At 47.1% G+C, this 14701-nt stretch overlaps 1 protein-coding gene across 1 annotated transcript; it reads left to right on the top strand.

Annotated features, from left to right (window-relative positions):
• Positions 1 to 1034: 1034 nt before the first annotated feature.
• On the top strand, positions 1035 to 2638 carry LOC119655405. Its single transcript, XM_038061288.1, has 3 exons — positions 1035 to 1605; positions 1690 to 1855; positions 1914 to 2638. The coding sequence occupies exons 1-3, from the start codon at positions 1049 to 1051 to the stop codon at positions 2352 to 2354; spliced, it is 1164 nt and encodes a 387-aa protein (XP_037917216.1). The 5' UTR covers positions 1035 to 1048; the 3' UTR covers positions 2355 to 2638.
• The last annotated feature ends 12063 nt before the right edge of the window (positions 2639 to 14701 follow it).

Here is a 14701-nt window from a genome sequence, read left to right as displayed (position 1 = left end):
GGGCGGTTTCTGTGGATTTTCCTTGGAGGTAGGCATGCTGGGACTTAGAGGAGGGCGTTCTCCATAATCGTCCTTAAGTGAATGTCCAGGACGCATTCTAGGGTCTTCTGCACGAAAGAGGTCAGGTTGATTGGTCGAAAGTCCTTGCAAACTCATGACCGCGCCTGCCCGCTTTCGGTATGAAAACCACTCGTGCGTGCCTCAAGGACTGCGGTACGTATCCTAAAGAGATGCAGCTCCGGTAAATCTCAACAAGCTACGGCACAACCCTTTCCTGCTGCTTCTGTAGCATGACTGGCATTATGCCATCTGGGGCTGGAGACTTGTATGCGGAGAAGCTATTTATAGCCCAGCCGATCCTATCCTCGGTAATTACCGATTTGATAGTCTCGCACAGCTGGGGTTGCCGTAAACCCTCCAAGCAAGGTTCTGACTCGCCGTCCTCCTCGCTGAAGGGAAAGTGCGTTTGAACCAGCAGCTCCAAGGTTTCGCTAGAAGATTCCGTCCAGGAGCCTTCCGACTTCATAGTACTAATGATGAAACGTAAAGATCCGTAGGTAAAAGAAGTGCGGAAATAAGTCAGGTGGTGGGTGAAAGTATTGTAAAACGACTCCGCGAGAAAAAAAGAAAAGTCCGAGCCAGCGAGAATTGAACTCCGGATCTCTCGGCCGCTGACTACACACGATATCACACGATATCTTGTAGCATTAGATGCCACGGTGGCCAAGTTGTCCACCACCAGTTTCTGACTTGTTCAAACTATTTGGGATAAACCTCAAGGAAATAGAGCTGAATCTCATTATTAACATTATCTCAACCTAACCCATATCAAGAGCTTTGCAGGAATCATATCACAGGCCTTATCGCAATCGGTAGAACTGATAGTATCCATGCATATATGAATTGCAATTATCTACAAATCAGAAGCCAACCGGACTCCTAGTTCTGTAATTGCGTTCACAGACATTAGTAGGAAGTAATCGGCAGAACGTCGAATATCAGTAAATTATCCTAAACCTTTGGCTGTAGTCTTGATATCTGTAATAGCATGAGTGGAAACAATTCCGACATTTACCAAACACACTTGGTAACTTTCTACAATAGGACAAACAACCACGTCCCAGTCAACATCATAGTGGTGTATGGATGCATAGTCCCGCTTATAGCTTCCTTCGGTTTTTTCGCGAACTGCATCAACGGAATTGTGTTAATGCGTCCTAAAATGACTCCCTCTGCGTTCACATACTTGGCGGCTTTATCCTGGCTGGACTGTGCTTCGTGTGGAATCATCTGCGTGACGAGCCTTACGCAAACCTTGTTTTATGATAATAATTTCTGGATTCAGTGTGATATCGAACTGCAGAATCCGATATTTGGACTCACCACAGGTGCTGCGAATTTGTGCTTAGTTTTTGTGACTTTGGACCGTTTAGTCTACCTGAAAAATGGACTTCCGCAAACTGTTCCGAAATTCTGCACTAAAGGGGTAGCAAGGGTGATTGTAGCTTGTGTGTTAATGGTGGCAATCTTTCTAAATGTGCCGTACTTTTTCATTTTCGAGCATAAGGATGGAAATTTCTACACGACTACGTTTTACCACTCAGAGTAAGTTTAGGCTTCATTGACTGGTGCCTACTCCACATTCCCAGAAGATCCCGAATACTACTTTCCTTTTATCCTTTTCCTCAGCTTGTATGTGATCTACAACTGGGTGAACTTTTTCGTTGTCTCTATATTCCCCGTGGTCTTCCTCATGATTGGAAACACTATAATGATTCTGGTGGTTCGGAAATGGGCGAACTCTCCTTGTATCCAAAAATCGGGGATAAGGTGCGCAGACAAAAGGAGATATAAAGTAAGTGAATCCACTCAATTCCTGTGAAATTTCCAGTAATATCCTTATCCTTTTTCAGTACCAAATGAAATTAGTCGCGACGTTGATTGCCATCATTTGCCTATTTTACATCGGAGACATCCCTGCCCACTTAGTTTCAAGGAAGAGTGCCATTGTCTTGTTATTCGCTGGAGACCTTACGAAAAACGACTCCTCTTTGATGGCAACGGTTCGAATGGTGGTGGCTGTACTCAACGCATTTCAGCTGAGTGTTAATATCATTGTTTATGCCCTAATTAATCCCATTTTTCTCCTGGAACTGGTCAATTGCATGCGGGCTACGATTCTAGCTGTACAACGAATAGTGGCTACTCGACAATGTTTGAAGTGTTTTAAGACCTCAGACCATCAAGTCGAACTTAACTTAAACGCATTGAAATTGAAAACAACGAAATGCCAGGAAAAGGAAAAGGACGCATCTGCTAATTCCACTTCGACTATATCAGACAACTTTGTGTGACAATAAAACATTATGATTGATACTACCCCTAGTACAAAGCCTACCACTATATGTACAATAAAATTACAAAAATCCAGCATAGGACAAGGACATAGAGCTAGTAGCCCACAATAAAGCTCTGTTACCGAAGATGAATAAATCCCTTAGCCATGTAATCCCTAGTTTAAGATCGTCTGCGGACAATTAGAGTAATTGAGCAATTTCAACAAAATCTTCCACGGTATCAACAGACCACTAAAAGCTTTTCCATGCAATAAACACTGGAGTGCTGATAATAGCAATTACATGATCTCTTGTTTATCTTTGATGCGATTATTGGAATTGGGCAATTCAGGTGATGTGCCGCACAAAAGGTAGGTCATACATAGATAATGAGCGGAATTGAAAACAATCCGCATAGAATTTTAATGAATCCAACGAGACAGATAAGTTTGCACTTTATTTAAACAACAATCACATATCGAATGTTTGCCTTGAATTAAATTTTGCTAATGACTATAGTTTTCTATCAGTTGAGTGCCAGAATGGCGTGGGAGTGTTATCATCATTCTTTTTTTTTGAAGGCGAAAAGCTGCAAAAGCTATCGTAGGCTCTTGCCAGACGGTTATTTGCGACTCCTTCTTCTCCTCCCACTCTCCCCGCGGGACTCACGTATGATATTGCGTCGTGGGGCTGGATCGGACTATATCTTGCACCCTGTTCACGCTCCTCGCTCGTTCCTTCTTCCGGCTGACTTCCTCCTATCTAAGCTTCCTTGGCGGTCAAAGAGAAGTATAGCTTCCAGGGCAAAACTTGGATTGGTACCCACGATGGAGCATAAAACCTGGGAAACACCTGCTGAACCAAAACCAACAGCTCTACTACCAAACCCTATCTCCAGCCCCACGTGGTGATCGCTGGGATTTCTTTCTTAATGAAAAACTGCAGACGAAGAAGGATGAAAATGAGTTTCTCGCCGTGGATGTCCAGGATGCGCTCTAGGGTCTTCAACATGAAAGCGGTAAGGCTGATTGATCAAAAGTCCTTCGCGGACTCATGGCTTGCTTTCGGTATGAAAACCAGTCGTGCTCGTCTGCAAGACTTTGGTACGATTTGATAGTCTCGCACGGCTGGGGTGGCTGCAAATCCTCCAAAAAAGGCTCTGACTTACAGTCCTCCTGGGGGTCAAGCAGTGTACTGCAGGATAGACTGATGCGGAACATAGCTCCTCGAGGCCAACCTATCTTTCTCTAAGGATGAGTTGTCTCTCCTCTGGGACGGTGTGTGCCTTTTCAGGGGCCAAGCCTCTCGTCTACCAAGACCGTTAGTGAGTGGTGATAGCCACACCCTGTACGAAGTGACCCTACTATTAACAAAACGCTACGGATCTAGACTGGGGAGTCGAAAAACACCTCCCCCAGTCCAGGGTGTCATGCGAACCGTGCCCATTGGATAGTTTGCAGTCGGGGGTAACTGACTGTATTCGAACGGAGCCTCACTGATACCTGGTCGCCTCAGTTAGTAAGTTAGATCTTACCGTGCTACGGGGGGCTATGGCACGGCGGACCTCTTAACCCCCATACTCGTGGGAATCAAATGAGTACAAAACTAGAAAAGAAAACAAAAACCAAAAAAGCGGGGCCCCGTACCGCACCAAAACTGGTTAATCAAGCGGAGGCAGGTCTCCGAATTACTGAAAGCCAGGTGACTACACCCAAGAAGGGAGAAGTTGGGACGTCAAGTCAGTGGATCCAAGGTGAGCTTTGGTATACTGCCTGGACTACAGCCAACGAACACCACTGCTCAAAGAGCAGGGACCAGCAAAAGCACGTCTGAGATAAATATAACAGACATCAGGAAGGAGACAGGTCTCAGTGGCGCCGGGGTTAAATGGTACCTGCACTATCTGAAGGAAGGCCTGAAACCAGAAGAGGCCCTTAAGAAGACTCAGGACAGACCTAAGCAATCTCTACCGGAGCCGAGAAAGCGGGGAGCAGCAGAGATCAGCCCGCATGAAGGGAATGCTCCCAAAAAACCCAGACCTGAACCCACGGGAGGAGAAAACCCGGGCAGGTCAGGAGTGAAGGCAGGACCCAGGAAGCCCGGCATTAGCTATGCTAGTGCGGTCAAGGGCATTCGACTGGCCATACTGCCAAAAAGGTTTCCCGAGCAAATACTCACTCGGGAGGAACAGGAAATCATTGAAGAACTTGTCGTCAAGCAGATGATCAAGGGTTGGACGTCGAAACTGGTGTTCACCGGGATACGCTTTCGACCAGGCCTTATACTGGTGGACTGCGCGACGGAAGGTACCGCAGAATGGGTTAGAACCATAATTCCTAGATTGCCAGGCTGGGAAGGGGTGGAACTGTCAACATGTGCTGGAGATGATATACCAGGAGCCCACATGGTGACAGTTTTTCTCCCAAAGGCCGCGGCAATAGTAACAGAAGACCTTATGAGACTCCTAATTGCTCAGAACGAAGATCTCCATACTCGACTATGGAGAGTCTTCAGAAGCAAGGTGGAGGGAAAGGGTAAACTCCTCACGATCGGGGTAGATGACCGATCCCTAGAGGCAATTAAACGTCGGAGTTGTCATATCAACTACCGATTTGGCAACATACCCGTGCATGTGCACAAGGAAAAGCCAAAGCAAGAGACCTCGGAGGAGGCATCGGGTGGAAAACTTACCGAGGTCCCTGAAGAAGTCGCGGAAGCCATAGAGGCGGAAAGAACGGGATCAACCAGGGAAATAGACTTGCTGCCCAGTGAAGAGCAGAAGCTGGACGACCTAGACCTAGGACTTCTAGGGCTCGGGATGGACAGCGACGCGCAGGAAAGCGCCATGTCGGAGGAGGAGGGTGACACTCCGACAGTGGAGAAGAGCTCCAAACAATAACGGAGCCAATGGCCAGCACAAGGATAGTCCAGATAAACCTCCACCATGCGAGAGCTGCATCTGCAGTGATTGCAAGGGCAAATTCCAAGGAGAACATTGGAATAGTGCTGGCTCAGGAGCCCTGGGTGTACCGGGCGCAGATTCGCGGTCTGCAAGGAGGAGACATGCAGGTAATTTGGGACTCCTCTTGTGAAAAACCAAGAGCTTGCATAATTCTCAAACGTAATTTAAAATACATATGTCTTTCAGAGTTCTTAACCGGGGACCTTGTGGCTATCCAAGTCTCATTGGAAGCCGGGAGGAGCACTCGAGAGGCAGTTGTAGCATCGGGATACTTCCCAGGAGACGAGAGCCGGGCTCCACCGGAACAAGTCGCAAAGCTGACGGAGTATTGCGAGGAGAGGGCGTTACCACTTCTTCTCGGCTGCGATGCCAACGCCCACCACGAAGTGTGGGGAAGCAGTGACACTAATCGTAGAGGTGAGTACCTTCTCGAATTTATTCTTAGTAATAAGCTAGAAATATACAACGTAGGGAACACTCCAACATTTGTGACCAGCACCAGACAAGAGGTACTAGATAGCTCTAGGAAATACTCTAATGAACAGGATGGTCAGGAATTGGAGGGTGTCGGATGAACCCTCAATGTCTGATCACAGGATAATCAGATTCGACATTGAGGGTAACTCCGAAATAAAAAGAATAATAAGGAATCCCAAGAGAACGGATTGGGAATCCTACACAATGCACCTGAGCTACAACATTGCCCACCTTCAAGGGGGCGGTGACATCAGGAGCGAATTAGAAACGGTGGTGGAAGACCTCAACACAATCGTCATTGACGCATATGAGGCCAGCTGTCCGGCCAAGACAGTCAAGTCATCAAGGGATGTACCATGGTGGAACAGGAACTTAACCAGAATGAGAACAGAGGTACGAAAACTCTTTAACCGGACAAAACGAACCGGGGACTGGCGGAGGTATAAAAATGCACTGACTGCGTATAGCAACGCCATCAGGGAAGCGAAACGGAACAGCTTTAGGGAATTCTGTGAAGGGATCACAGATCACAGAAGCAACCAGGCTGTACAAGGCTGTAGCCAAAGACGGGGGAATATCCTCTGTCTGCTTGAAAAAGGAAGATGGGACATTCACCGAGAATGAGGAGGACAGGGTACACCTGTTTCTCAGAACTCATTTCCCGAGGTCCTACCCCTCGGCGGCAGGCGACAATAATCTGCCTGACACCCCAACAACGAATAAAAGGGGAAGGAAAGAGAGCTGGAAACTAGCAAAAGAGGTATGCTCAGAAGTAAGGCTAAGATGGGCAGTGGGAACCTTTCAACCAATGAAATCTCCCGGAGCAGATGGCATTTTCCCAGCACTTATCCAGAGAGGCCTAGGAATTATCTTAGAGTCTCTTCTGAGGGTGGTAAGGGGGAGCATAGCACTGGGTTACATACCAAGGGCATGGAGACGGGGAAAAGTGGTCTTTATTCCGAAGGCGGGTAAAAAGGATCCTTTTCACCCTAAATCTTTCAGACCAATCTGCCTAACATCGTTCGTACTCAAAACGGTGGAGAAGGTCATAGACAACTATATTAGAACTAACGTTCTAAAGCGTAATCCCTTACATCACTGTCAACACGCTTACCGGGCAGGACGGTCAACTGAAACTGCTCTGTATCAGTTGACAGAGGTACTACGGGACGCCATAGAAACAAAAGAAATTGCAGTGTGCGCGTTTTTGGATATCGAAGGAGCATTCGACAACACATCGCACACAAAGATACAGGATGCCCTGAGCCGCAAAGGAGTGGGAAACACCCTGGCACTCTGGATGGGCAAAATGCTAGAAAGCAGACAAATAGAGGTACAAACAGGTACAAATTCTATTATCATGAACACCACTCAAGGCTGTCCACAGGGCGGGGTACTATCGCCGCTGTTGTGGAGTGTGGTAGTGGACGAACTCCTGGACGTGTTAACTAATACTGGAATACAAGTTCAGGGTTACGCGGCCGACATTGTTTTAATCTGTAGGGGCAAATATGAAGATACCGTATGTGATAGAATCCAAACTAGACTAAGGATTACGAGTGCCTGGTGCAGGAAGGTGGGACTGCGGATCAATCCAACCAAAACCACCATAGTACCATTCACTAGGAGGCGTAAGCTGGATCACCTGAGAGCCATAAGATTACATGATATGGAGGTGAAACGAGAAACAGAGGTCAAATACTTGGGAATCACGCTAGACCAAAAATTACTCTGGAAGACACATGTCGGAAACACTTGTCGGAAAGCCACGAGGGCTCTGATGACTTGCAGATCCATAACAGGAAAAAAATGGGGTTGCAGCCCGAAGATACTACTTTGGATATATACTGCAATAGTAAGACCAATGATTACATATGGAGCGGTAATCTGGGCAGGGAATTACATAAGCTCCAAAGGCTGGCTTGCGTGTGTATCAGTGGGGCAATGAGGACATGCCCAACGGCATCACTGGAGGTCCTTCTGGGATTAACCCCTCTCCATTTGCACATACAGATGCAGGCAAGGAGATCAATATTCAGGATGGCCGGTAGCATGAGTGAGGCGGAGAGCTGCCTAAATCGAAGGAAGATTGATATCCTTTCTAGGCGGTATCCCGAATTACTGATACCGAGGGACAACATAACAACGAGGTTTCACTTCGATAAGAAGTTTGAAACACGTTGGAGTAACAAGGCAAACTGGGAGAGCGTGGCTGCGACATACGGCTTAAACCAGCAACTGATTACTTGGTACACTGACGGATCCCTCACAGCAGAGGGAGCGGATGCCGGTGTCATTGGTCCAAGGAAAATGTACTTTGAGCCAATGGGCAGGTACACTAGCATATTCCAGGCGGAAATTTACGCCATAGACAAATGTGCCTCCTTTAATCTGCAAAGGAACTACAGGGGGCAGAACATAGCTATTCTCACCGATAGCCAAGCAGCGATCAAGGCACTTAGGTCCAACCAGGTGAACTCTAAACTGGTATGGGAATGCCTTGAGACACTGAATACACTCGGCTCGTCCAACAAGGTCTGGATACTTTGGGTTCCAGGCCATGCTGGGCTGGAAGGCAATGAGGCAGCGGATGAACTAGCCAAGAAGGGAGCAGGGATGCCTTTACACGGGCCAGAACCCTTCTGTGGAATCGGAAACGGTTTCATGGCTATGAATCTAAGAAACGAAGAGAAACGGTTGAGGGAACTATATTGAGGGGGCCTACCAGGGATGGAGCAGTCCAGGGTGCTTATTGGGGGATACGAACCCATGCGCACAAAGGATTGCTTAAACCTCACCAAAAAGAACCTCCGAATCATAGTGGGAATTCTCACTGGTCATTGTCGGCTGAACTACCACCTAGGGAAGCTAGGGATATCTACGGACACTGCCTGCAGGTTCTGTGAGGAGGAGGACGAAACCTCTATGCACGTCCTGGGACAGTGTCCGGTACTTGTGCAAAGTAGGTCGATACATCTGGGAGAACACTTAATACCAGATGCAAAGCTGAAACTTCTGGAAGTGGGGAACATACTAAAGTTCCTAACGGTTACAGGCCTGTTTGAGATACTATGATCAACAGGTACACTATAACCAGTAAAAGGGGCACAATAGTTCTTCAAGGACGCGGTGCGACTTTCCCTTAACAGAATAATAATACAGTCCTCCTCGTCTGAACTAGCAGCTCCAAAGTTTCACTAGAAGATCTTCAATTTTTAACAAAGGGGGGGCTCCAATGTTCCTTGGACAAAATCTTACTAAGCTTCTTCAAGCTGTTTTTGTATTGCTGTCAAAATATTGATGCATATAGCAGGTGTTGAAAATTTTCTTGGTCAGCTTCCTAAGGCTGGAGAGATCTTCGTTCCACCACGGTGGCAACGTCTTCTTGCTGTATTTAGCAGAGCACGAGACTTTGAAGGCGGTAGCAAAAGAATTTTCCAGAGCCCCGACTTTTGATTCCAGTTCGTCTGTTGTGCCAACCTTGCCAATTTGCTCACCAGAGAGTTTGTTCTTAATTACTTGACCAAACTTCCTCCAGTCGATCCTCCTGGGGTTTCTGAAGGGTTTGGAGAGTGGCGAGATCTAGACTAAAAAGTATCCAACTATGGTCTGGGAAGGATCTCTGGCCAGCCACTCTCTAGTTCTCCACCCTAAGAATCCTGTTGTCAGTTAGTAAGGTGATATCAAGCACCTCCTCCCCTCCTCTCGTCATAGTTCTATGAGCTGAGAAAATGTAAGGTTGGTGTACTGTTCCTGTTGCACACCGATAGATCTGTATTAATAATAAAATGAAAGAATGGCTCACCTCTTTCGTTGATTTTTGAGCTGCCACAAATCGTATAACTTGCATTAGCGTCGCAGCCTATCAACAGGTTGGGATTCTTTGCTGCTATGGTACTCGTCAAATGTTGTAGTTCTTCTGGCGGAGCTGATCGGTCTTGAGCTATGTAAGCCGAGGAAACATACATATTCTCTGCGCCTGTCTGCCCCAGTTTGACCACGACTAAGTCGCTGGAATTCAGGTTCGGACACAGGAAACCGTGGAGACTCTTCTTCGCGAGGATACATGCTCTATGTCTGTCCTGATCAGCGCCCCCTGTGCTATGGAGTAAATTAAGATATTTGATTTGGAGGCCTTTGATGGTTCGGTCGCCTCCGACCCAAGGCTTCTGTAAAAGTGCGATGTCGATGTCTTCCTTTAGAAGGAAGACAAGCAAAAGAACCGGACTTTTTAGGCTACCTTTTCCAGTGCCTCCAGGCACTCTCCGTTTATACGGAAAAGGTTGGCCATGGGAATCCTGGAGTTTTGAAGGCGCAGGGACTGGACGAGCTTGCCCATATCCATGCGAAGCTTTGGTAACCAGATGCGAGTCACCAGTCTTCTGGGAATCTCGTCGTAGGAGATGACTTTGAGCTTTACGCCCTCCGAGGCGTCGTTGATCTTATCGACGTACGAACCGATAAAATCCCTGGAGAATTGGTCCTCGCAAGCTATAATGTGGAACCCACGGACCACCTGAGAGGAATCAAACCAGGGGATGGGTCCTGTGTGTTCCACACCTCCGGCACTAGTTTGCCGCTAGCGGAATTGCCACCCGCCACGTCGGAGAAGAGTTTTGCAGTTTGTGGTTCGTCGGCTGGCTGTTGGTGCTTACTTTTCTCCAGTGGCTGCTTAGCGTCCTACCTGTTGCTCATTCTGCTCCGCTTGTGCTTTCGTTCGACCTCGTCTGGAGAACGATTGCACTTGAGAGCGGTGGGCTTTGTCTTCTGCCCGTCTGCTAGGCGTTTGCTGTTATTTATATTCCTTAACAATTGCCTTGTATTTCGCGAGGTCCTTCCCATCCCGCTCGTCGACAGTAACAGCCTCCTTATTCTCGGCAATATTGCGTTTGGTTTGAACACAGTGGTGCTACGGCTGGCACCATTTGTACTGCTCTCGACGGCTACTGTTTTCTAGCTGGAGGCCAGCAGCTTCGATGATGCGCCTGGCATCACCACCTCTTTTAATATTTGAGTCCGTGTTTTGCTTCCACGAGTAGTCCGGGAAGAAAATCCACCCTGACTAGCCTGGCCACCAGGGTAAGGGTATTCAAAGTTCGCATATTAAAGACCAAGCTTCCCAATGGCCACGCAGACCTCGACGTATGCTGTTCTACCTTCGTTTGGGATCTCATTAGCACCTTCTTCAGTGCAAGGAGGACGACCCCCAGGCTGTTGCTTTGGCTCATCTTCCCACCAGATCCGCTGGCCTTAACACATGAGCAGCAGGCAAGCAGATCCTCATCAGTTGGATGGGCCCACTCCCATTCCGGCCCTACACACTCATGGCCCGTCCGAAGACGGTTTCACAGTTTTACGGCTCCAAGTGCGCGGTTGACCTGTACAATGAAGCTGTGTAATGGTTGTCAAATGACCATCCTGAGTGCCTGAGACGACCTACAGTGAAAAACTAACCCAAAAACCTAAAAAAAAAAAAAAAAATTGGCGAAATTAACCGTGAAAGACCGGAAAAAATACTGAAGCTTCATCAAAACACTCGATTGACACGTTCTTGTACGTCCCTGTTCTAGCCAGGCTTGGGAATCTGCAGGGGGTTCTTGGAGGGCTTCGATCCCTCACGTGTCATTTTTACAAAATCAACGTGTTTTTTCCGATGCGTAGGTCCGCACCGGTTCTGAAAATAACCAAACGGGGGGATTTGCGTTCACCTACTCAGATCAACAGAAACGCGGGAATTCAATAAAAGTGAAAAACATATAGTCCTTAGAACAAAAAAAAACCGACATTAATTCTTTTGCTTCTTATAATTTCGCATTTCAGGAGTTCGGTTTTCAATTATCCACAGTTCGGGAACTCTGATGTTTCACTTCTGCCGATACATTTTACTTGCATCCATTTCCCCACAAGGACAGAAAATCATTCCTCGCCAGACGTTCGCAATAACTCCCCGTCTGGGCACACAAAAATTACCAGGCTAACCACTACCCCAATCTTTTCCATATGGTAGTTTAAGGGGCAGTGTCCCGTCAAAAGCCCTAATAGGGTTTTCATGTCCCACTTCTTAAGGGACAACAAAAATGACGCTCTAGTGGCCCTAGGCTCCTTCACAAGGATTTTTGCTTGCTCCACTCGGTTGCGTGAATCCTTGCAATTTCACCCTTCAGAGTCGACTTAACAATAGATGGTCGGATTCCAAGAGCTGGTTCTGGCCCCACCATTGTGGATCCAGACCCTCGGCGAGCCAGTCTGTCAGCCTCCTCATTACCGGCGATGTTAGAGTGCCCCAGCACCCTCATCAGGAATGTTTCGTTCAGTCGGCCAAGTTTCAGCAGCACCTGATGGCAACTCCATACCAACTGGCTTGATATGTTGTTGCCATTTAGCGCTGATAATGCCGCCCGACTGCCGGAACAGATTCGAATGGTGCGACCCCTCCATTTCTGTCGCAGACATTCTTCTGCTGCCAATGAAACGGCATATATATCCGCCTGGAATATGGTCGTCATTTTTCCGAGGGGTCGGGCCAGTTCTACAGGGTGCGGCAGAATAACTTCCTTTTTTAAAATGCGCGCCACTCAGTTAGTTGATGTCATAGCGGAGCGCTAGTGGTCTCGTTCAAGAGGGGATACTGTAAAGTTTTGTCCCGACAAGGTTCGGTCCACAGTTAGATACTAGACAGCTACCACACTCCCCCTCGCCCCTCAAGGGGGGAAATCAGTGCGAGTACACACGATTTCAAATTGTTTTGCCCTTGAGCATGAGCGAGATGTAACGAAAATCCGATCAGCTGTGTTTGACATACCGCCCGGACTTGCAAATGTATTGGTGAGATCGGCAAGTTTTTGCTTATGTATAAGTGAATATGTGAAACAAATTTTTGCTATATGGGTGAGCACGTCGTAGTACCAGAATAGCAAAAGCTCACCGATCTCTCTCTTACCAATACGATTTGACGAAGATTATGCCTTTTCCTTGTTTAGCGTCTCTGATGTGTCCAGATAAGCTTCTGCAAGCACATAGGCAAGTGGGGTCATTTTAGTAAGGGTACTGCCTATAGTATATCTACTGTGGTTCGGTCACCTTCATGCGTTGGAATAGTGGGGAGCGTGCCTTTGCCGTTGAGGTTTACTTTTCAAGCGGATGTTCGGTTATTGCAACACAGCGTGCATTTCGGAATCGCTTTAATTTAGCCCCGTTGGCTCCCGTCCCAGACCGCAAATCAATTGTTACATGGGTCACTACATTCAGACAAACTGCAAGTGCGACAAAAGGAAGAACTGGAGTCCCTCGGCCCATTAGATCACCTGAGAACATTGAAGCAGTGAGAGCGTCAATGTTGTGATCGCCACGGCGTTCTGCGCGCAAACACGCATCTGCCCTTGGACTATCCGATCGTTCTGTGAGAAGAATTCTTCGCGGCGATGGCGATAGTGCAAGAACTTTCAGAACGTGACTTCAATTCTCGGATGAACGCGTGTGAGCTTCTTCTTGATGTCGTTCCCGAGGGTGCTATTGTTTTTTTTAGCGATGCAGCCCATTTTCATTTGCGTGGGTCGGTTAACAAACAAAACATGCGCTACTGGGCTGACACCAACCCTGGAGATTTGCATCAAAAGCCTTTGCATTCACCCAAAGTCACAGTGTGGTGTGCAATTTCCTCAGCTGGAATTATTGGTCCCTGGTTTTTTGAGGAAAATGAGGTTACAGTTACAGTGAATTCGGACCGGTATGTAAACATGCTACAGAATTTTTTTTTCCCACGGCTAGAAAATTTGGATTTGGGGGACACTTGGTTCCAACAAGACGGTGCAACAGCACACACTTCAAGAGCATCGATGGCTGTTTTGAGGGAACACTTTCCAGAGCGCCTTATCTCAATTAGAGGCGATTTGGAATGGCCGGCACGCTCTCCCGATCTGTCCCCTTGTGATTTTTTTCCATGGGGTTTTTTGAAATCCCGTGTTTATGTGAACCGTCTAAGAACCCTACAAGATTTGAAAACCAACATCCAAGAAGAAATTGCCAACATAACACCTGCTATGCTAACAAGAGTCATGACAAACGCCAGAAATCGGTTTACGCAATGTATGGAGAATGGGGGACGCCACCTAACAGATTTGATCTTCAAAACAATGTAAATAAAAACTTTAGACATGTACCTACATTATAAAAAATAAATAAATATTTTCCGATGCATACAAAAGTTTTTGTTGAAGGAAAAGGAAGTTATGCTGCCGCACCAGTCAAACCGTCAGCGGTACCCAGGTAATCGTACGTCGGAAATCAAAAATAAAGGAATTAAAAATCCCCGTTCGCTGCACTGTCGTTTTCTGCTCTGTCCTTCGCCGAACACCAATCCTCCGTATACCCTTAATCACGACTCTATTTTCGCAGTTCTCCTTTCAAGTCCTTGATTCCTATCCACTTCACAATCTTCGAAAACTCTATTTCAGTCTCTATTCTTCCGCTTTCATCGGACCGGTTGATTCTTTTTTTGTTCTCGGAAGATTCCCACCATCCACCGCCTCGCTCGCAAAGTTGACAACTCCCTGGCCGTTAATCAGCTGGCCCCCCACGAACAGGTCCCGATGCCGCTACGATCGCCTTGAACTTCGAGAGTTCATGTTGCAAGGGACATACGCATCCGGGAGATTATTCCCCTCTGTCACGATCAATTCGCACAAATGCTTTTAATAATGTGCAATATGTGGCGAAATTTAAGGTAATTGCACACTTTAGAATGCATTATTTGATCAACTTAATCCCGAAAAAGGCAAATGAAATCTCGCTCCCGTCGCGAAACCGCGGCAAATGCAGCTGTTATTAGTTTTTACTTTGATCTTTCAGTTTTAGCTCGCGATAGGCCTGCGCGAATCCGTTTATGGATTTTGAGGATCTGGTGTGAACCCACATCATCAACGGGTAT

This window comes from Hermetia illucens, chromosome 4, assembly GCF_905115235.1.
Source record: "Hermetia illucens chromosome 4, iHerIll2.2.curated.20191125, whole genome shotgun sequence".
In the NCBI taxonomy this organism is placed as follows: Eukaryota; Metazoa; Arthropoda; class Insecta; order Diptera; family Stratiomyidae; genus Hermetia; species Hermetia illucens.
The sequence above is the reverse complement of the archived record's forward strand: the minus strand, read 5'-3'. Positions and strand labels throughout refer to the sequence as shown.